Genomic DNA, 25594 nt, shown 5'->3' with positions numbered 1-25594 from the left:
GAGAGAGAGAGAGAGAGAGAGAGAGAGAAAGGGAGGGATGGAGAGGGAGAGAAAGTAGGAAAGAAGAAATAAATGAATGAATAAATGATTGAATGAACGAACGAACGAACGAACGAAACGAATGAATGAATGAATGCTTAAATAAATGAACGAATGTTTCGAATTACTCCAACTAATTACTTCAACTTAATTGATACTCTAAATTAAACAACGAAACTAATTCAAAACTTTGATGAAATTATAAATCAACGTTCTTAATCGCACATCATTTTGAGCAGTTGTACTGTTACCAAAAAAAAAAAATAATAATAATAATAAATAAAATAAAAAAAAATAAATCTTAGATTTAATATTAGACGATAATCGGATCAGCGTATGACGATGATTAATTTCATCGAATTTGTATAGGTACGTTGCGTTCATATATATATACCAGATTTAACTCACTTGGAGGGAGCCGAAAAGGAATGAAAGAGGGAAAAAGGGAGGAAGGAGGAGGTAAGAGGGAGGTGGGAGAAGGGAGGGTGGGGTGGTGTGTCCGGTACGGTGGCATTCTTGCGAGCAGTCGCATAACGGGTCCTCGACTTGATATTCTCCCGGACTTACTAACCGAACCTCTAACTTCACACAAACCTCCCGAAGGAATCTCGGTTTCGATGTGGTTATCGAATGTAACGAGGGAAGGGATAATGATTATGCGTATTCCAGGAATGAACTAATTTCCATTTAACCTATATATATATATGTATGCATACATACGTACATATATACGTACACATACATATATACAGAAAATAAATAACCAACACAATTATGCGTCAATTTTTTTTACGAACGATTTCAAGAAAATTTGTATGATCTATGATCGAAAAAAAAGAATGACCTCGTCAAATCGTTTATTCGGATGAGTATGTGTCATGGTTATCAAAGAATAATACAACCATAATAAAAAGAAAGGAGCCTCGAATGTATGACGATCGATCCATAAATGGTTAGGTATGGGGGCCGATGTAATGGTACGTGGGAGAGAGCATGAGGCAAGAAAAAAAAATAATAAAAAATTAAACGAAAAGAATAATGATAATAATAATAATAACAATAATAATAATAGTAATAATAATAGAAGACACGTGGGGTATAAGTTACAAAGGACTGGAAACCAAACAGAGGCATGTCTCGTCAATCAACGAACCTAATCGTCTCTAATTGTAAAAACTTTTTACTCTCATCTAACCCATCCATACTATATTTGGTAAACGTTTCATTTCCACGTAGGCGTTCCGTGTTTTTAGGGTGAGATCACGTTTTTATCAAGATCGATACCTTTTTCTCGTTATCCTAATCGAGAAACGTGAATTGAATGCTTGCCACTTTTGTAGGTGTGAATTAAAACATATTAAGAATCCTATCGAATTTCTCATTGATCAAAATAAACGAGAAACCTATTAGATCTATACGATTTCACAAATGCTTTATTACACCGCCTCTCCTCCCTCCTCCTCAAAAAAAGAAAAAAAAAATTAAAGGATCTTCAATCACAAATGATTTCGAAAATTCCTGAGAACATCGTGATGTAACAATGAAGTGTTCAAATTGAAAAATGTAAAACAAAGGCCTGTTTGAATCAGTAGCTAGCACAGGTAGGTAGATAGGTAGTCGAGCAAGCAGGCAAACAGGTAAGTAAGCAAGCGAGCAAGCAAGCAAGCAAGAAGGCAAGCAAGTGAGGAACGCGTTTAGCCCTGCCCAGCTCAGCGCCCTACCCTAGCTTGCCCTGCCCAGACCAGTTCGCCCACGGCGAGGACTAACTGTGAGGACGATGTCTCGTCTTCGCAACGACTGATCGAACCGAATCGCATGTGACTTTAATTCCGGATAACAGCTATGTCGATTTCTATGTCGATAGTAACACTCCCCTCTCCTTGTTCCTCTTGCTCCCCCGACTTGGCTATAACGGATCACCCGCATTTAAAGAAGAAGCCGCTATTGTCCTAGTCTGCTCGATGTGTTTCAACGTCATAAAACAAGGTAAATAGATAATTGGCTCTAACGGTTTGAATGTTACTGTTAAGTGACACCTAAAGTCTTAATAAATCATTTAGAGATTATTGTTCGGAAAATAAAATTCTTTTTAAATTTTCTTTTCTTTTTGTAGACTTTTTTTTTATTATTTATGAGATTTACTCGATGCGGCGACTATTGTTTATGAGAATATTAAATTGGACGATATATAACACTTGCTGTTATATGTTGTTCGTGAGATACAAATATGTAACTGTTATTAGATATTACGAATACTATCCTACGTAAAATATTATAAATTATATTAACTAATCCGGATATATAAAAATAGAATGAACGAAAAAAAATCCCTGCGAATTAAAATCCTATCTAGTAAAAAAATGAAATAAAGGATTAGAAGGAGAAATAAGAGAACGAAAAGTCAAAGATATTCGTCGAAAATTTTTGAAGAAATAAGAAAATTCAAACGTCGTACCTTTCGGGCAACGTTAAAAAAACAAGTTGCATTCCATACCGAAGCGATTCTTATCAAGGCCGAACACGCCCTAAGTCGTTAGACGTAGGGCGATAATCGTAATCGCCATCACGATACAGGTAAATACGTAGCTCGGTCTCGAACATCGTATCGAACTTGTATCGACGAGATGTCTGCCATAGGTGAAAACTCTGGCATTTCCATATCCGTCGTACGTCATCGATGTTCTCTCCTCGTGCATATAAGTTACTCGTTTCGAATGGACGCCACTGTGTGTGCCGGAACTCAAGCGAGATATTTCCTTTATCATCTATCTTATTTATCGCTACCCGCCTCTTTCTTCGTTATATATACGTATGTGTTAGTTCGAGGTGAGGCATTCTTCCAAGACATTTTTTTTTTTTTTTTTTTTTAGGAAATTTGTAATAAAAAAAAAAAAAATACGTCGATAAGAAACGCGAGATATATTCATCAATAACAAAACTTGTAAGAACGAATTTAAATTTGACAGAAAATATTTACTTTGAATAACAGCTGTTATATTATAAATTTGACAGATAACAAACAGCTGATATCTATATAGAAAAATCGTCCCTGACACTAATAATGTTTTATTAATATCGTAAATGAATATTACATATCGCAATCATTTTCTGTCAAGCTTGGGATAAAAGAGGCCGATCATAAAATCAGCTAATATTATAAACGAGAAATACAAAAATTTTCTTTTATAACATTCTTTAAGAAAAAAATAAATAAAGAAAGAAAGAAAGAAACAAGTAATGAAAAAATTAATTCTATCAAGAAATATTAATAATGATAACATTTTGTTATCGAATATCCGTTTACATTTTACGATGAGAAATAGTTTTCACGACGCATAGAAATCATTTTTAAAAATGAAACTCATCTCTGACGTAAGAGCATACCTGTCGGAACATAAGGTCGAACGCACCTAGAATATTTATTCTTTATCGTATAACAGAACATCCTATTTATGGCCACGGATTTAGCTGATCTCCCAAAGAACACCAAAACGAAATGAAAGTTTACGGTACGGTAGAAAATGTGAACGCGAACGATTCGTTCGTGTTGTACAGGTTGGATGAACCGTTCGAGTTAAGCTTCTTGGAAGTCGCAGACACCTGCTAACTATCGTCAACTTGATAAGAGAGACGGTCAGATACCAAGAGAGAAACAACCTTTTAGTATCTGAACAAAGATAGAAAATAAAATGGAAATGTTTATCTTTTTCGTAATTTCTTCGATCGTTTTCGACGAAAGATAATTTAAAAATTTTTCTTATAAAGATATCTTGAAAAAGCCTTAAGGAAAAAAGACAAAGAAAAAGAAATATAGTATCCTGAATATCGATTTAAATTTGTAATAGATATACGCGTATCATAAATTTCTAAAATTTCAAATAAAATTTGATTACGTTGAGTCGATTCAAGACTCGACCGTAATCCTATTTACAATAATCCGGAAAAATAAAAATTAGCCGTCGAAATATTTTTTTATAGGAAAAACAATTTTTTTTTTTTTTTAAGGAAGAATAAAATTAGAACGAGACGCTATTAAAAGCTTAGCCTTTGTAAAGATTTATGTGCGACTTAGGTGCCGAGTCGTACCAACGAAACTTGCACGAACATTTCAAACTTTCTAACTGTAATCGCAATATACATTAGCTTGTCTAGGATTGCAAAGCCCTGGCCCTTTCGGGATAGTTAAACTAGTTCAACGTGAATATGGGATTAATCGTTCGAAGGATCACGAATACGATCAAAATCTAGAAATCAGTTTGCTTTAGATTATATCGGAACAGAAATTGGATCGTTCGAAACCTGTTTAGAACTTTGAAAGTGAATGCTTAAAATCAATATTACGTCGTATTTGTCTATGGATTGCATTTCATCGAATTCTAACATTAACTAAATTTCATATAGATTAGAAAAATTAAACAAAAAAATTTTCTACAGAACTGAGCTACTATTGGAGATCGTTATTAGAGATCGCAATGGAAATTAAATACTTTGAAACTTAAAAAAAGAAAAAGAAAAGAAAAAGGAGAAAGAAATGAAAAGTATTTAAAAATAAAATCAATTATGAACGAATTATTGCATTAGAAATTTTATTTTAGATTCGAAATAAATTTCTATATCATTAAGAAATATCATTGACCAATCGAAGTATCATATCTCAGTTGTCTTGACGTTTCAATTAGTTAAGACTTCAACAAGAGAAAAGAAGAGAAACTCTAGATATATCTATACGAGTAGCTTAGTAATTAGCAATTCTAAGCAAAGCGACTACATTTACGGCGATATACCTATGACATAAATGGGTTATCACGATGCTCCGGAAAGTGCGCCATTAGAGAAATGGTTTAACACGATGAAGGAGTCGCACGTGTTCGAGTTTACCTGCAAACTTACACTAACGTTAGACGATATTTCTTCGTAGAATTCACTTAAGGCCAAGGAACAATTTCCATAGAACGATGGAGAACACGTTGCTTCAGATCGTAAATCTCGAACTTATGTGCATTTACCGGAAAAATGATCTTATGAAATTCTAATACAAGATTTGTGAAAAAAAGATTCACAATTTCAATATTTTTTTTCATTCATGATACGAAATCATTCGAAAGAAAAAGAAAAAAAAAATAAATCAATTGCCATCGTTACTATCATAAACATTCAAAACAAATTAAAAAGATCATTTCTAATTATAGTAAATCATAAATAGAAAAAAAAAAGTTATCAGATCATAATTAAATACAACAACAAAATACATTCAATTATTAACAAAGTCTACTTTTGAGAAATAAAAGCTATAATTGAAGTAATGATTTGTACGTTTAAAATGGAAATTCATTAGATCGTTTCTCTCATCGTTTGTTCTATAATTAAATCTCACTTTGTGTATATGTTTGTGTGCGAAAGAAAAGAAACGAAAAAGAGAGAGAGAGAGAGAGAGAAAAAGAGAAAGAAATATGTTATTATTAGAATGTGTTGGTGCAATCGTTTTCATACTTGAAATGCCATTAGAAAATGGAAATTCCACAACGATGAAATCTTCCATCGAATCGATGAACAAATTCTATCGATAGTTTCCTTAATCATATCTCTCTCTCTCTCTCTCTCTCTCTCTTTCTTTTTTTCTATATACATATTACATCGTATTACGTTATTCTGAAGCTTTGTTTCCAGGTTCTAAAGAAGATCACGGAGGATGGAAAAGAAAAGTAGTAGAAAGTAAGTACATTACGGCACGTATTAAAAGAGACGTATCATTTCCACGTTGGCATCCTCGATTACGAAAGTCACGACTGTATGAAGTTTCGTGTAAAATGTTAAAGCTTTAAAAATAACTTGCATATCTACTTCTTTTTCTTTTCATTTCGCTTTATCTTATCTTTTTTACCATGAAAATCTTGGAAAAACAACAAACTTCGCAATCGAATATTCGTTTATTAATCTATATATTGCGTAAACCAACTTTCTAATTTTCCAAAAATTTGTTCTATCGCGTGTACACGTTTTCTTTTTTCTTTTACTTTTCCATTCCGAATATTTTTTTTTATTTCTCGATTTCTCCGTGTTCTTTACCGTCGTGAATATTTTTTTCGATTTAATTAACGATTCTCAACCGATAATTAATACTAGTCAACGTGTGATCGAGTAACTCGATCGAAGAACTCAAGACGACGATAAGGAGGTCGGTCTCGCTTTTATATACCGTTTACAGCCTTGACGAGATACAAGTGTATACGGTGTGTGGTCTTTCTTAAGACTTCACTTCGGAGCTGTTAATCCAACCAATTTTTCCCTATTACCTTCGTAATACGTTTTAAGAATAAATTAAATAAGTTTTTATCCAAGAGCACGATATAATACATACTAGCTATGTACTCTATCTATACTTTCTCTATTTGGGCTTTCCTCCAAACTTTAATCACCGTCATTTCGTTTAGTCACGGTCCAACAACTCGACCGATTCGTTACTGAAGAGTTTCGTAGAAAAGAGTCGATCGTGAGATGAATTCGAAATGAATCGATATCTTATAAGACTTCGTCGAAGACAAATCGGTATTGAGATTTAGAGATTTTTACGTAGCCAGAGATAAAAGTTTTTTACTGAGAACTGAAACAGCAATTCTAAATAAGTTTCTATGCTCGTGGTTTCTTTTTCACGATCCGAACAAAGAAAATTCATTTCCGAAAGGTATCTCTCTCTCGAAAGAGAAAAAAGAAACGATTAATTGATTTCTAAGATGGTCTAAAAGCTTTTGGCCCACTCAATATCCCTAATTCTTTATTTCCTTTTTCTTTTTCCTTTTGCCTTGGCTATCTTCCAAGAGTTGTATAAGAAATATTATCGAACGAGAAAAATGCTACGAAGGAAATAAGGTCAATTTCCATCTAATTTCAATCAAAGAGAAACTACTGGAAAGTGTGGAAAATCGGATTCCACCTTGTTGAATATTTAAAAGCAAAGAAGAAAAAGAAAGAAGAGATAGAAAAGATTCTCTCATAAAGATAAAATAATATATGCCGATAAATAAATTCCCTTGAAACTTTCGACCTCTTTTTCGTTCTTAAATTTTATATTCGTAATGGTAGGGATTACGCGGAGTCGACGTCCTTGCGATAAAAACAAGTTCCTACGCACGTGTTTCCCATTTGAACGTGTGCGTGTCCTAAACATTTTTATATTCAACGAGATTCAAAGAATACGAATAAAACGAAAAACTGCACGATAAGAAATGCGTAACAAAATAGAAAATTAATCAATTAATAACAAAATCGAAGGACGAACAAAACGAAAAGTATTCCAACAATAAAATAATATCGAATGAGCATGAACGATAACTAATTTCTACGAAATCTAAACTGTCTACTTTCTCTCTATACAACCAAGAAAATAAATGATTAAACTTAGAATTTTCAAGAGATTCCAATTCCAAAAGGCGTTTGAATAACGAAACAAGGTTTTAATACGTACGCAGGTATGACGTATTATAACGAAAGGTAAATTTTAAAGGAATCAAAATAAAATATTAAAGTTTCTATAAAAGGTTGGGTATAGGAAAGTTTCGTTATTATACTACTAGTGCTATACTAGGTGCTCGTTCTATGTCTATCTCTGTCTTTCTAATGGTAGAAACCGGCCGGCCGCAACTGCCACGTTGTTCCCTTCTCTCCCTTTCGTTGTTCCCTTCTCCCTCGAGGTATATAGCCACGACCTCGAGCAGGTATATACCTGGACGACGTCGTCGTAGCTTCAACTGGTTAGAGATTTTACCCGAATATAACAAGCTGGCTCGCTCGTTCGACCATCTAATATTATATTAATTCGAGAGAAACGAACGATTCGATATAACTATGTTAAACAAAGATTAGATACATATACATACGTATATACGTATAAGAAAAACATGCCTTATTGCAGGTATAAGTCGTACAAAACGTGACTCACTAACGTTTCGTGCTTCGTATTATAATCAAACGACTTATCCCCCCTCTTACCATCTTTCTCTCTCTCTCTCCCTCTCGCTCTCTGTTTTTTTATACTCACGCGTCGTCGAGTTAGAGAGAAAGAAAGATAGAGAGAGAGAGAGAGAGAGAGAGAGAGAGAACAAAAAATAAACACTTCTGGCGACACAGGCAAGAAGACGTAGAAAACAATTTCTTGATTGCACGTGTCGCTGTTAAAATCCACTCAATAACTATTTCTATTTTTCTCTCTCTCTCTCTTTCTCTCTCTCTGTCTATCTGTCTGTCTGTCTGTCTGTCTGTCTGTCAGTCCATCCGACACTCTATTTTTTAATCGAATATAAGACGATCGAAGACGAATTCGAGACGGAGAAAGAAAGACTTCGATAATAAAATCAGATAAAATTCTCGCTCTTACTTTTTTAAAGGAGAAAAAAAAAAGAAAAAAAAAGAAAGATAAATCACTTTGAGTCGTCCTTCACTTCTGTATTATTGTTCACTGTTAAACAACACTCGTTTGTTAAAACCTCGCGCACGAAATTAGATTATGGCACTAACTGGGGGAAGATAAAATGCATATATACATGCATATATATATACAAGCGCGCACACACACACATATATATATATATAAATATATATAAAAGACGATTCACCGATAATTAATTGAATGGGATAGGTGAGGAAAAGATATAGAAAGAGAAAAAGAGAGCCGAAAGAATAGAGGACACGCGTCAAGTGTCGCTCCAATGTTCTAACCACGTCGTCTCGTCGTAGACTGCACTCGAATGAACGACAACCGCCCACCCAATCCCTTCTCTCCCCACTCTCTTCTTTGCCTCAACACGCTCACTCTCACTCGTTCTAAGTCCAATATCCCTTCCTCTTCCCCACTATTATCTCCCTCTCTTTCTCTCTATCTCTCGTTCTCTCTCCTCGTTTCTATCCTTTTTACTATTTACAATGAGAATCCTTTAAAATCGAACAGTTGTGAGTATTTCCCCAATCACTATTGCGACCATTAATTTTTCTCGTAAGACAACTCACATTTGCAAAATTTAATCTTTTGATCTGTTCCGAAAAAAAAAAATATATATATATATATATCATCGATGTATTTACAAAATTCTTTTTATTTCTTTCTTTTTTTCTTCTTCTTTTCTTTTCTTTTTCTTTCATACGAAAATACTTGTCCTCTTTGTTAATACGTAAGGTACATTTTTTTTTTTATGTAATAAAATATTTAAGATACTTAAGTTTAGGAAGAAATATGTATTATCTTTCACTGCCGATCGATTTACGTGATAGCTATCGATATAATCGTACAATTTATCTCATGAAAGATAACTCGAAAGCTACTTAAAAAAAAAAAAAAGAAAAAAAAAACCAGATACTATTTTATCCGTAAATCTCGATACGATAAACGACGTAAAGTTCATAATATACAAACACACGCGTTCAGGAATCATTCCGACTTGAAAAATCTAATATTTTCTTCTAACAACGAATACGACGCGAGAATTCTTTTTAAACGACCGATTAATGAACTTGTTTACCTTCGGAAATATATATATTTTAATATTAATTTTGTAAAAGTTACACATTTTTTTTCTTTGATACTAAACGAATATTCTATAAGGATGGAGAAACGTTTTAAGTTACTCTACTCGTTATTTTTAACTAGAAAGGATTAATGACGACTGCTGAAGGTCGTAAAAACGAGCCATGAGTACCGTTACATGTTAATAATACCATATTATTAAAATTCGTACCATTCGAATGCGAACGAACGATTGCCGACGTTAATCATACTGTCCTGAACTAAGGAAATTAGATAATTTAAAAGAATTAGTTGTTCTAGTCGATAATCGAAGCGAATTACGAAACACGTTCGACGAAATTATCGAGACTGATAATGCATAAGAATCATTGACTTTTGAAAAAACCAAAAAAGAAAATTATTTGGTCATTCAAATGTCTTCTAATTATCGTTCGATTGATTTTTCTAATTTTTTTTATAAAACGATCCCAGTATAATGATCCGCTGATGTATTTAATATTTCTATAAATAAAATTTTTTCATTCTTTTCCTTTTTTTCTTTTCCTGATATAGACTAAACTTCCTCGTTACAAGAACAAAGAAGAAAAATATTATTTTTACAATACGCTGTTTCCAAAAGAAGATCTACCGTTAGATCGCCATTCGATTGCCGATAGATACCAAACTCGTCCACACATAGATCTATTTTACTTCGTGAATCGTACATATGTATTTCCAGAAACGTTTAGATCGTAAAGGGGTTACTTGACATCAAAGAACTCTTTTTTAAATGCTGAACTTGTCCACGACCTCTTACATTCCTAACTGTACAAAGATCGAGAACAAGATCGGTAATCGAAATATATATTAGAATGCATTGGGAAGTGCAATTTCAGTCTTGTTACGAGCGCCGATTCTTTCGTTTCTTCTTCATGTCTTACATGTGTAGATAAAGAAATAATAAAATAAAATTGAAAAAAAATGAATAAATCATAAGTGATCGAGATTAAGAGGAAAAAATAAAGAAAGAAAAAAAAAGAAAAGAGAAAAGAAAAAGAAAATAGAGGGACAAGAAAAATTTGAAAATGATTAAAAATCGTATTGTACCGTGTTTTATAATTTATATTGGATTTACTTTGATTAAAAGTGACGTTCATGACAATAATTATAAAAGGAATGATAATCGATTGATCGCTACTTTTTGCGAAGTCCATAATCGCGATGAAGACGGTGAGTAAAAAAATTAATTTCATTCATTCAAAAAGTATGTACCTACATTAATAATTTCATTCATTCATTACCTTACGAATACGAGGGAGTAGTAACGAGGTAGTAACGGAAGTTCCGGTCATCTCCGACAGAGCACGCCACTGTTCAATGAAAACGTTTTCAGCGGGAAATTTACGCGCCTACCATAAAATACAATGAAACTTTTCTACTATACTAGTTTTTATAAAAAAAATTCAAACGAGAAAAAAAGACAATGTCAACAATGTTATTAACAAATACAGATTAATATAAAAAAGTATGAATCAAAAAAGTGTCGAGATATACAAAATAAAAAAGTAAAAGAAAGAAAAAAGAAAGAAAGAAAAAAAAATAAAAATAGATACGATAAAAATTTTGATATAATTAATTAATTAATAACAAAATCCGTTCTAATCTGTTTCGTTTCGGTTGGTAAGAAAGCTCGGTCGATAGAGTAAATTCAATGTAGAGAGGAGTTTAACACGACTGAGGTCTCTCTCGGTCGACGAACTGATCGCTACTGCCACAGCCGACAAAGTTCTTGTCAATATCTATTCTATTTTCAAACCTAATATCCTATGTTTCTATAGCAAACGTCTAATCAATAAGATCGTTCTTCGGTTCAAAGACTTTCAAAGTCAAAAATACAAATAATTAAAAACGAATACAAACAATAATCGATATATACACGTTTCTTCATAGCAAATGTTTCATATGAAAAAAGAAGTTTTTAATATCGAATAATCTAACATCGACGTTTCTTCTATACAAAGATCTATACAATCGATAACACCTTTTCGATGTCCAAAATAAAAATAATTAAAAATGAACCTAAACGATAATGGAACTGCACATAGATTAAACCCAGATCTTATTTCTATAAAATTTCTATGATAAAAATGAAGGAACGTAACAAGATCGGAAAGGACATAATAAGTAACATAATTACGATCACGGTCTGTTAGTAGACGAAATCGGTAATAATAAAACTGGTTACGTAAACAACATCGATTGCAAAACGCACCTGCTACGATTAAACGTCGCATTAAAAGGGATACACCAATGCAAGTGTATTCATCGTCGAACATCGGACTAATGACGTTGCATAGTAACGTTGCACGCATGATCGACTATGAACGGCTTGCAAGAAGAGTAAAGTACGGATAGTACCTCGTTCGTTTATCACTGGGAAGCTTAAGAACATCGAGCACGACCTATGAAGAGTTCAATGAAACCTGGACATGAGAAAATCGATTACTCGTGTTATGTCTGAAAATGTCTTCTTCGACGGCCATTTTATAGCGAACAGCACTATAGCTTTATTTTCTTCAACATCTTATTGTCTAATCAATGAATGCTTCGTTAAAACGTACGCATATGAAAAATTATCAATATTCGTTGTACTTTGCCTCGCAATAATGACACATGGTACTAATAATCAAAATTATGATAATAATTTCTACTTTAATACCTAATTAATAAAAAATATATGCATTAAACGGGTTAACAATATCATATCTTAGGAAAAAAAAAAAAAGGAAATAAAAGAAAAAAATAATTACAAAGGATTCCTATATTCGATCGTGTGAAACAGATACTCTTGCGTGGGAAAATAAGTGAAGATAAGAAGGTAAAAGAGAAAAAAAAAATCATAAGAGATATCAAACAGAGGAGGAAGGTTGGAGAGATAAAAAAGAAAAAAGAATGAATAGGAAGGTGTAGTCTCGGGCATCGAACCATGACCCCAGCACCTGTTGCCGCCTCCACGGTTGTAACTCAATGTGGACCGACCTAACCTGCGATTGCACTGCACCCACACCGATACGAGTACGACAATGATGATGATGATGATGATGATGATAATGATAATGATAATGATGATGATGATGATAAAAACATAACGATGCTTGCTATCGTATCGAGATCGTAAAACGTATTACATAATAAAGTTTAATATTGTTTGTTCCTTAATTAAAAGAGAGAGAGAGAGAGAGAAAGAGAATCGTTAAATTTCGAAGTACTATTCTAAAATGAATATAAAAACCGAATTTCGTTAAATGGAAAAAAAAAATTATCAAAAGATATTAACAATATTCTAACGATTACAATTTTATATATCGGATTTATTCACGATAAAATGACGTTTTATTTATGAATGAATTCAATAATATAATCTAATAATAATTATAATAGATATCTCGTTTTCTATATATTTAAATATTTTTCGATTTAAATGTCCATCCCACCCATTAGTATTATCTATATCCGAAGATGGGCCTTAGCTTGTTTCGAAAGTTCGTAGCAGTTTATCTTTGCTAATCGTTTCCGCATTTCTTTCGAAAGTTTTCGTAATAAATGGATTTTTGACAAGGGTTCGAATATCGGCTTTTAATAGATGTCTATTTCCGACGGACAAGGGATAATACTATGAGATATATTCTATCTCGGACTAACAAAGCAATGTCGAGTCTGGATAATTAATAAATGAATTAACGAGCAATTACATAAATATTAACTTTATGGAAGCTTTCAACGATCTTCGTTATCAGATTACGTCCAAAAGGATAAAGCCAATTTCACTTTGGAAAACATTGTTTCATCGGAAGCATTGCTGCTTGCCGGCTTGATGGTTCGCTTTGTATAGACGCCATTTATCGAAGTCATCGAGCGTGAAGTCCCGACAAGTGTAAGCGTAGGCTGATTATCGATAGGTCGATCGCAATATATTTATTATTGCTGCAATATTAATAGCTGCAAAGGGAAAACTGACATATGCATCGAAAAATGATAACAAATGTACACACACGGATGGACGAAACGTACGAACGCACGAACGCGCTTGGAAAACTCTAATAAAAAAAGGAAAAATCAATGAATAATATCGTCCTGCGATACACGAATCGTCGCGTTTCATTCAGTAAAATAACGTTATCAATCTTCATATCAATAAACAATTCTTCGTGCGATCTAAATATTAAAAAACACGTTTTACATTTAATATAATCTTAATCGCACGTAAACAACGTCGTGGTGCAATATCGCGATACAATTTATATTAATCGATTGACCATGTATCGAATCGTTTAGTCAACTCGAAAGAATAAACCGTTCGAAGGGCAAACAGGCATGTCTTTTTCGAAAGAAAATTTATGACTTATTTAATCGAATACCTACCTACACACGAGCGCGCATATATATAAATACATGGATACATTCGAAGTTCTGGGTACCTTATCGCTTAGTTTGATCTCACCGTGGCACTAATCGTTCGCATAAATTATATGTCGCACGTTGCTCCGACTCTCCGATTCGTTTGTTTCCTTCGAGATAAAGATAAAGAGAAAGAGAAAGAGAAATATATATATATATATATATATATATATATATATATATATACACGCATACATTGAAAGTACTGCCGTGTTTCGATTTCCTATCGTGTTACTTGTTCTTCGACGACAAGGTTCAACGAGTCGATCCGAATAACGTGCGAATCGAATATCGCTTCTTTAAACCACATTGTAGAATAAGGAGAAAAAAGAAAAAAAGAAAAAGACGAGAAAAAAGAAATAGAAAAGAAAGAGATGAAAGAAAAATGAAATAAAAAGAAAATAAATAAATAAATAAATAAATAAAAGAAAAGAAAAATTGTACAAGGAAAAAAAAAAGTAATAAAAAGAAAACATCCTCTTGCAAGAACGGCAATTCGATATTCGACCATTGGTTTCCAGTTTCCGTTCTTCTTCAGCAACCCCCAACGAAGGACGAACGAGATTCCATCACGAACTAACGTTTCTCGATATCCAAGAACGTTCTCAGGTTGACCCTTATCTCGATTGTTAATTAATTCGCGAGAATACTTTATTAGGATTAGCGAAACGAACTGTAATAATTACGCGATTAGAGTTAGAACAAATTTGTAAGCTCTTGATTAATTATCGTGAAAGATCAAATTATGATATTAAAATTAATAACGACAGTGACGATATTTTGACACGTTTAAAATGATTAACTAATGTTTGTTTAATTAGTTATATCTCGTACCATTTTTCGAGTAGCTAAATACGTATATATATATATATATATATAAACTTTTTATATAATGACTTTCTGAACGATTTTTCGTTATCGATTTTTCTGAACGAAAAATACAAAGAGAGAAAAAATATGAAACTAAAAAAAAAAGAAAATGTTACGAGTACAATTAAGAATTATCAAGAGACTAGGACAACGGTCGATAACTGAATGAATCGAGTGACAGCATCATCTGTGCTTGCGTAACATACGCGAGAACTAAAAGGTATGAGATCAGCATAATCAAAAGCGAAAAGCACGTGGATCATCATCAGAAAAAAGATTAGCAACGAATGCTTAGGTTAGATATCGGATGCAACGTGTTAGAATTAATATCACAGATCTGCAGCAAATGAAATTTTTATCGTTTTTCTATGTTATTAAAAATTAAATACATTCGTGTAATAGTTCGAGTAAATACATTAAAGTGAACATAAAATGTTATCGATCATCCATTGAATTAAAAATAAAATAAAATAAAAAAAAGAAAATACTATAAAAATTTCTATGTTATTAAAAACTAGATATACTTTTGTATTATCGTACAATCAAACTTACGTTCTTCAAGTAAGTACATTAAAATGTTATATACTATCGATATATAACGTTATCGATCACGATGGATCATTGTCTTGGTATTATCGCTTAATCCAATTCTCGATCTAATCGTTAAATCTTACAAGAAAATTAAAGTAGCCTACGTAATACTAAGCTTTGAACTCTGATTCGTGATATTTTCAATGTAGATATATTACTTTATCTGCCAAAGAAATTCTTTGTTGTCTCTTCTCATTGTTGAGTCAGTCAACGTGTACCGTACCGTGTAGGTAGTTACGTTTTATCGATCACATTCTCTTCTTAAGGGGAAAAAAAAAAAAAAAAAAAAAAAACTCGAAACATTTCTCAAGTGAAAGAAAAAAGATAAAATTAAAAATTAGGGGGACAAAGAACAAAAAAAAGGAAAAAAATATATATAAAATAAAAGAAAAATTGAGGAAGAGAGTCGCAGGAACGAATTTATGGTCAGCTGGTTTGAAGTCAACTAAACGAGAGTTCCTCGCCCTTCGTCCCAATGGACTTCTCTGTCTCTGTCTCCCTTTTTACTTCCATACAACATGATTTATATTCCAACGAGTCGTTGTGACGCAGTTAAGTCCTGTGAAGGTTCCCTTCAAGGTGACGTCATTCGCGTGCAGACGAAAAACATATAACGAAATACGATCGCGGACGCCCTACGCGAACAGGAAATCGAACCGGTTCCTACGAATCGAGTTATTTTCGAATTCGAAGAAGCTCCAAAATAACGTACCAATAAAGTAGATGTCTCGAGCTATCGATTCTTTTTTTTATTTATTTATTTTTTTTTTGTACTTTTGTATTTTTTATTTGTTCATTTATTTATTTATTTTTTATAGATATCGTTTATGATCTGAATATATCGTCTCTTTTGTTTTCGTAACGTTACGACTACCGAACTATTATTATCACATCTGTCAAAATGACAGATAAATCGATTTCGTAATAAATACGTACAAGGATAATCCGATAAACGTCATCTGTTAAGTTTAAAAATAACATCTTATTTTTATCGCGTCTGTCAAGTTGACAGATCGATATGATTCTAATGATCGAACTATGATTTCCAATCGAGAAAAGTAAATCTGATAGATAGAATTTGATCTCTGTTAACGTTGGAATTATTAGATTTATATATAAATAAATTTTTTTTTAACTGCGAACGTATAGTTTGATAAACGACGTCATTTTGAAACGTTTATGTTTTATTATACCCAACGATTAATTTCTACATTATATATATGTTCAAAGACGATTTCTAAAGATCAAAAAACTCTCTTTAATATAATTAAAAAAAAAGAAAAACTCATGGAAATAAAACTAACACCAATCACTCTTCGAATGATATCTCACGCTTTCATAAAAGCACGCAATAGTTAAAACATCGAAAGTCAACCGGTAGTCACTATTATTATGTCACAAACCAGTTCGTCAGTTGATTACATTTCTAAGTATAACTCCAATTACATAGAAACGCATTCACCATGTTCAGGTATATAAACACAACATGTATAAAGATATTATCCTTCTTTTCTCTAATAACATTACGATGAAAATATTCGCTGGATATTAAAAATTAAAAAGGAAATTAAAAAAAAAAAAAAGAGAAAGAAAGAGAATGAAGTAATATAACTCACCGGCAATCCTCAAAACAGCCCTATCAGCAGGATCCAGTTGAAGGATGCTTAATGGTTTATCCTTGGCCCATTCCTTCAAACTGCCATCCAGCTCGAACTCCATTTTTCTAAAATATGTCACACAAAATATTTTTTACATGACATACACTATACAATAATTCTTCCTTCGTGAAAGATATGCTTATTCTCATAGTACACATAGAATTCGAATAATCGATAATTCTAATTCACGCACAAACACGAACGCACACAAGCACACGAAAATACGAATATATATATATATATATATATATATATATATAAAAGCTATCGCACGATTCGTCACGTGTATATTCAAAGTTTCAATCAGGAGATACAAAAACTATTCAAAAAAAAAAAGAAAAAAAAAATCGAAGAAAATAAAATAAAAGAAATCCCTTTTGTAATGAATTCGTACGAATAAAAAATGGATATCAATGAAACATATTGATTAAAACGAATTACTATAATTTCTATAAGTTATACGAACGATAAGCTCTATGCCATGTCGTCGGCGCGTCTCTTCGTGCGAGGAAACGTGCACTGCCACGGCCACGACATCTACCTCCTCCTCCTCCTCCTCCTCCTCCTCCTCTTTCTCTTCCTCCCCTCCTACGAGTTCTACGCTTGGAAGAAGAGGGTGGAGGATGGAAAAGAGAGAGAGTACAACATAGAGAGGGGGAGAGATAGAAAAAGAGACAGAGAGAGAGAGAGAGAGAGAGAAAGAGAGAGAGAGAGAGAGAGCCAGAAAGAGATAGAACGATAGAGAGAAGGGAGCAGGACGATAATGACGGCAGTAGTGGCAATGCCAAGCTAGAGAACCTCCTCCACCACCACCTCCACCATTTTCTTTCCTTCGATACTAAAGTGTTAGGCTAGGTTAGGTCGAAGCCAGCTGTGCGAGCCGCATAGACGCCGCACGAACACTGGTGTGATATGGTGCGGTGCGATATAGTGCGGTGCTATGGTAACTTTGATGCCAAGCTTAGCTAGCTACTCTAAAGGGGAGAGGGATCGTGACATCCTGACTCTTCCCCTCTATTTACTATGATCATTTTCTTCGCCTATTCTTCGCTCAAATATTTTACACCGGTGTTTCACCGACGCACGAAGCTGTCCAAGTTTTTAAATTATTTTTTCTTTTCTTCTTTTTTTTCTCTTACTTTTGTCGATCAAGAATTTGTGACAAGTGCTAATGCAATAAACGATCACGATACAACGATCGATGCACGAGTTCTTTCTATCTTTTTTTTTTTTTTTTTTATTTAATCTAAAAATTATTCGTTTCGATGTGTTCTTTTTTTCTTCTTTTTTTTTTTGTAAAGAAAAAAAGAAAATTTGTTCTTATAATATTTGTTTTTTTTTTTTTTACTCGACGAATAATATAAAAAAGAAGAAATAGAAATAATTGATATCGTACGATACAAGTATGAGAAAACGATTGAAAGAACGTAATCTTTGTGGGGAAAGTTTGTCAATGACAGAAAATCGAAGCGACGAGACAGGAAATTGGAATTTGTCGCCATTTACGATTTACTTAACTTTGTGTTTCTCCGGTATTATTGAGAGTTGAAAGCTTGTTAAAAGTGCCATCGTCATCGTCGACTTTTCTTCTCTATTAGCTTTTCCTATCGTTATAAAGATACAATGTCAATAGTGAATATTCTTTGTTATGTCAATTAATTGAATATGCTCGTTGTTTAACGTTGGACTTTTTCAACGAATTATTGATTTTTCTTATTATTTTTATTATCGTCGTAATCGGTTTTAAAGAATCGAATGCATTTCAAGGTATTACGAAAGATTAAATTTAAAGATGAATTTTAACCGTGATTTCATCTACATGTTTGATTATTATCAGAAAATCGATTATGAACTTAAAGTGAGAATTTAAACGATATGATTTTTACAGATGATCTTAAAATTGAATTTGAAAGATTTTATATAAAAAAGAAGAACGATAAATCTAGTTATTTTCTTTCCTAACATACGTCAACGCCCGCCTGGTTGCAACTTTCTCGTCTATTCCCGATAACCGACATACACGCACATTGCATCGCTCTAGATCCGTTCGTTGCATTAGGCTCGTTTCGAATTACATTCTTAAGATCCGTGATTCTTGTATTTTATGTATTCAGAACGATAACGAGGATCTATCGAGTGGAAAAATAGAAAAGGATCGACTTTATCTTTCTCTCTATCTCTCTCAACGATCGATTCTCTTGCAGTAAAGTAATTAATACTAATTAGATGAAATTAATTAAAGATTTTTTTTTAAGTTTACACGAGTGCACCACGATGACCTATTCCGATTTATCAACACACAATTGCTATGATCATCATTACAATTATTTTATTATATATAATCTATGATCTATTTTCTAATTCATTTGTGACATAACAAATCGACGATTTCTAAGACTTTTACTTAGATGACACATTTTCTATTGCAACTGTTTGAATCATTCCCACTGACTAATCGCACTATTCCTATTATTCATCTATATATATATATATATATATATATATATATATATATACATACATATATAAACCTACGAGAATTTAGTTATTACATAACACGAATAGAAAATAGAAAATTTCATTAACCTTTTATAAATTAATTATCGTTATTTGTTAAGATTAAACACTATACTATACAACGTAAAACTTTTACTTTCCTAAAAATAAATTTTTCGAATATAAATTATAAATTAATTCTATAACATAAATATGCAAATATGAATACAACGAACTGTGTGAGTTCAATGTAACATGGCATTACAAAAAGGTTAACAAAATGATCTATCCTCCCACTGAATTTCCAAACAAGCCAACGATGCATATACGCCAACGCACAAATTTGACCGAGCTCTGCATTTCATCTCTCTGCGTTTAATCGAACGCTGTAATAACAAATACTATTAAAAATAGTAAAATCATAAAAATCTCTGTCAACATTACTTCGACACACACACACACATATATAATGTTATATATAATAAAATATCTATAAAAGATCAATCCTTTAAATTTCATTGTCTTCAAACTAATAAAAATTGTACAAAGGAACCGACAATTATTTTCTACCCACGTTCGTTAAAATTGAATCAGTGTTTTCGGAGTCGTCTGATTCACATCATAAAAAAAAAAAAAAGAAAAATACATAACTTTTCTGTTCGTTATTAGAAGTAATAGAGTGAAGAGAGAATATATATATATATAACGTTGAGGTAAACGGTCGAGATTGTGAACGGAAGTCATTCACTTCAACTCGAAATATGAAAATCTTCATTCGGTCATTTTAAACATGCCGACAGTCGTCAGTCAATGATATAAACGTTTCTACCGGTTATTAACCGCGACACTTTGTACGATATCAATTACAACGTTACATCGACATTTATATGTTCAACTTTGATACATCTATATGTATATATATATATATATATATATATATATATAGTGTGTCTGTGTGTGTAGTATGTATATTATGTATTCAAGTACGAGAAATTATGTCATCGAGATCGTACGACGAAGTGAAAATGATTTTGACTTTCAATGTCGATAATATTCGACATTAATTAACCTACGATTTTAGTTTCTCCTCTTTGAGACTAAGAGAACTAACATGAAAACAAAATTGTATACAACTTTCTTGTGTCTCTATGTAAATATTATCAATATCTATTAATTTCAAATCTGTAAACATTAGCAAGCGACTGACTCATCTTTTCTTTTTTTTTTTTCAGATTAGAACGAGATCGATCAAAATATTTAGATAAATATATTATTTCGTATAAAAATATTATTGAATGTATATATGTATATATATAATATTCAAAAAAAATTATGATTCATTAAAAATGACTAATATTAAAATGATTAAGCTCCTTCCAAAATAAATAAAAATAAAAAATAAAATAAAATGAAATAAAGTAAAAAGAATTATAAGAAGACGAGATCTCGTTCGATTTCGATTCGTACAAGTACATAAGACATAAGTTCCTTGACTTTCACTTTCATGACTCACGTTACGAGTTCAATTTAACTCGAAAGGAAGTTTTCCGAAAGGAATCGAATCACCTTTTTCTTTCCCCTTTTTTTTTTCAAGATTCCCTTATACACGTAAGACGGACATCCGTTCTATTATATATTACGTTCCGCACCGATAAACTTCAATGAGCTAGCTTCGATTCTATTTTTCTTTATCCCTTTATTTTTTTTTATTTTACTTAACTTTCTTTATTTTCTATTTCCTTTTTAAAGAACTTCCTATAAGTAAAGAAACAAACGCAATGCAGTATTAAAAGAGAATTTACGATCTTACGACGAAATGTATGAGTGTATGTATATATATATGCACACACACAGACACATTAAATGTTTGTATATACATATGTACTATGTGATCTATATTCTCTAGAGATGAGTAGCACGTGACTATTTCGTACATATGTACATGTATATGTATATTTACGATCGTGATGTGATATACAACGATCTTGGCTTCACTTATACATTTTCACTATATAGAATATATATGTATACACACATATATATACATATACATATGTACAAGTAAGTATCGAACGTCTTATATGACGTAGCTGCATTTTTATGGACACGATGCGATGCATTTCGTATGTACTGAATGTGCTGAATAACAATTAACGCACACTAACCGAATAACGGTCCGACTATGCAAAGAATTTACGAACGTTTCCTAATTCTTATGACGAGGAAGGCATTCAATTCTTTACGATCGCAAAAAAAAATATATATATATATAATAAACTTAATTTTGTATGTTACGTATTGTTATACCTAACAACGTGATGTCTTATTTATGATTAATAAATTCTATTAAAAAAATTAATTTCAAAGTGTTGTGATATTGAAAGAACCCTATTCTTTTCTTTTTTCCTACACAAAACTTATATAATTATCTTACATTGTAAGTAACCCACTGTACTAAATTTCCTTTTTTCTATGCAAGTTTCAAACACTCTATTAATTCTACTGTATGTTGAATACTTGTGCATATGGTGTAATACTTTTATAGATATATATATTATATTCATATCTATCTAATATTAAATAAATTATCCTCACCTAATTATTCTATGGTAAGTATTACAAATACACAGATATATATATATATATATATATATATATATATATATATATATAAAGTTAAATTATTTATAAATGTTCTGCTTTCATTGTTCTATCTTTTTTCACTTCTTCGTTCAAAACAAAATAAACAATGCCTCCGGCTTCACCAAAACAATTTTTCTTTCTCTCTTTCTCCCTCATTTTGTTATTGCTTTCTGCACAAAGAAAAACTGCGTTTAACTTATTTGACTTGTTAAGAAATTTTATCCTTCTCCTTCGCGTGTTTCTTATTTGTGACCTCTCTCGCGTAGCCGGAAATTTCTTCGAATTTAGGCTGCTCGTTTCGGTCAGAATAACAAGCGAACGTAATAGCCAATGGGAAAGGTAAGAAATAATGCTTTCCTCTCTCACTCTCGTGTCTTTTTATAGAACAAAGACCATGGAAGCTCTCTCACCCCAATCCACACCAAGAGTCCAACGACTTCCGGCGCCCTTTTCTCGTTTGTTTGAACTTCGTCTGTTCAACGCCAAAGTATCCATTATACTCACTCAGTGGTTCTTCTAACACTTCTCGTTTCTACGAAATAATAATACACATAACTTTGTATATAGAGAAATATTGTATCCCTTAGCTGTACCAATAATGAATCGAAGAAAAAGAAAAAAAAAATAAAAAATAAAAAACAACCTTATTTTTATCCTCAATAAATATCCCTCTAAAAGATATAAATTCATTTATACTTGTATTCATTTACGATACAATTTTTCTTTTCTCTCTTTTCTACAAAGATATCGAAATAAATATTCAATACGAAATAACGATAATTTGTTGAATCCGAGAAATTTACTTTTAAGAACCACTGACTACTTTCATTCATAAAACACTCCATGGTTTCTTTCATAAACTTCAACACCTTCAAACTCGCAAATATTTATAGTATTTTTCTGGATAATCAGACGCAGTGAATCTACCCTCTCTCCGTCTCCTTCTCGTCGCTTATCTTTCTTGTTATTCGTCAAAACAGTATCAAAGAAAAAAAAATAGAAAATAAAAGTAAAAGTGATAAAAAAAAATTGAAAGTTGTGTGAGTCACTCATGTAAAATCTTGTTTTTTTTTCTGACGCGTTAACGGTCAATTAAAGTTCCACAATCGATATCGCAATAACGAGCAACGCGTCTGGATAAAACATTATCCATTTAAACAAGTTCGTGGGGTAATAATCAGCAATGTTTCCAATGTATTCGCGTGTACATGAGTCGTGCACGAAATGTCGACCGTCACGGTCACGAAACTTTCGTCTTTCGAAACTTTTCCTATTTTGTTATGTATGAAATCGTTAGTACTTCTCTTTCTCTCTCTCTTTCTCTTCCTCTAACGATGATAGTAGTCTTCATCGATTTCCTACATACCAAAAGCTTTATTGCTCTTCTTACTTTACTTCGTAAATTCGAAAAGGTCAAGGCATGTTCGCGTTTTAAGCTATAATAACTATACCAATCAATATTTTTTGGCAATAAGATTCAGTACTTCCTGAATATTCGTTCTAACGCATTAACGATGTACAATTGATAGCATATAATTACATTCGAATATTTCTCTATATGATATAAAATGTACGAATTGTTGTCTCTTATTTTTATCTTAAAAAAAAAAAAAAAAAAAGTTAAGTAAAACGATTAAGAACGAATAATCGTCCATCTATTTGTTATTTTTTTCTTAGTTAATAATTTTTACTATCACGTTACCAAAGATTTTTGAAATAGTTAATAGAAAGTTATACGAAAAGATAGTGTAGTGTGTCAACTATCAGCCGAGTTAAATATCTTAAATGGTTCGCTTATTAATAACTGCTCGCTAAGTAGTAGTTGCTAGGGTCGAATCGTTTTAAAACTAAAACTAGTTTTTCGTTTCTTGGCAAAAGAAAATTAATTCTAATTTGTTAATAAAATTTCGTTTTTTTTTCTTATCTAAAAAAATATATATTCGATTAAAAAAATATATATATATCGAAGTGGTTGGAAAGAGAGAGAGAGGGAGAGAGAGAGAAATAAAAAATTCTAAATAAAAAATAAATATAAAATTTACGCGAAGTTGAGAATGAAAAAAGGCACGAGATAGAGGGAGGTTTCATTGCTAGAATCCTCAGGCGTTATATAAGACCTGGAGATTAAGAGGACAGAAGCATACAAGTAGAACAGGGCCAAGTCGATTCTTTCTGGCAGACTGACCCATAGTCGTAAACCTCTTTACGAGAGATATATGATTTCATCAGATGCTTGTATTTGCAATATCATTGAAAATGCGACTAAATCCTTATTTATAAAATTATGTCGACACTTAAAAGACAATTATATTAATTACTTGTAGGTAATTACTTGATATTAATTAATAAAGAAATATTCTAAAAATAAATTCTTTATATCTATCATCATTAAAAGTATATATAGGATTAATTTCGATTGTAATATCAAATTGCACAACAACGAAGAAGGATGAGCAAATTATCAAGTAATTACGTTCTAATTAATTCTAACCCTACAATCATATATATATATATATATATATATATATGTATGTATGTATGTATGTATGTATGTAGGTTTCGTAACAGCTATAAAACGTATTGATATTATAAATTAATATGGCACGTGCCTTATCGTAGACGAAAAAGTTTTTTTAAAAAGCGCGCGCGCGACATACATTGTTCCCATACGAGTGCACTCGCCGGGACCGTTAAAAAAAAGAGGGTCGAGTACGTCCTACACGCTAGGTATGTACATACACGGTCCATATTCCAAATTCAGGTTAAAACGTAGAAGAATATCTTATTTGATATTCAAACAATAAACCTAACTTACGAGTAATAAATATACGTATGAAAAAAATGTCCATGAATTTGTTAAAAATAATATAGGAAAAGAAAAAGAAAGAAATATGTATACGCAAATATATATATATATATATATATATATATATATATATACATAGAAAAGAGAGAGAGAGATATCTATACGTACGAGAAAATGGCGCTGGCATCGAATTTCGGCTATCCTCATAACGGATTTTCGAGAATTTTCGGGAAAAAAGATTCGAAGGAATTATTTCGAAATTATATCCGAGAGAAACGTAGTAAACGTTTCGAGCGGGAATCTTTGGTCGAGTGAATCTTCTTTGAAGGAGAGAGGGAACGATGCTTCTCACCCTCGAAGGAGGCAACGGCCGGGAAGCGTGCGTGAGTAGGCGAGGAGGAAGGACGAAGGAGCGTTTGCTCCTCGTCGTCGATGTCGTCGTCGTCGTCCGTACGATGCAAAACATGGTCGCGTTCTTTGCGATAGCAGCGCCTCCTCAACTCTCGTTTCAACTAAAAATCGCGAGTTTCCTCTCTTCGA

At 32.2% G+C, this 25594-nt stretch overlaps 1 protein-coding gene across 14 annotated transcripts in view; it reads right to left on the bottom strand.

Moving 5' to 3' along the window:
- Nucleotides 1-25594, bottom strand: part of LOC122635759 (microtubule-actin cross-linking factor 1) — a 110845-nt gene that overhangs the window by 84179 nt on the left and 1072 nt on the right. For 11 of the 14 annotated variants that reach the window (XM_043826364.1, XM_043826367.1, XM_043826372.1 and 8 more), the window contains one exon: nucleotides 17068-17174. In XM_043826364.1, coding sequence (XP_043682299.1) covers nucleotides 17068-17170 — 103 coding nt within the window. In that variant the 5' untranslated portion in view covers nucleotides 17171-17174. Of the gene's footprint in view, nucleotides 1-8410; nucleotides 8628-8648; nucleotides 8778-17067; nucleotides 17175-17575; nucleotides 17681-25594 lie in introns of those variants that run through there. The other 3 variants (XM_043826365.1, XM_043826359.1, XM_043826357.1) reach the window with 3 other exon arrangements.

This window comes from Vespula pensylvanica, chromosome 19 (genome assembly GCF_014466175.1).
Source record: "Vespula pensylvanica isolate Volc-1 chromosome 19, ASM1446617v1, whole genome shotgun sequence".
Classification (NCBI taxonomy): domain Eukaryota; kingdom Metazoa; phylum Arthropoda; class Insecta; order Hymenoptera; family Vespidae; genus Vespula; species Vespula pensylvanica.
The sequence above is the reverse complement of the archived record's forward strand: the minus strand, read 5'-3'. Positions and strand labels throughout refer to the sequence as shown.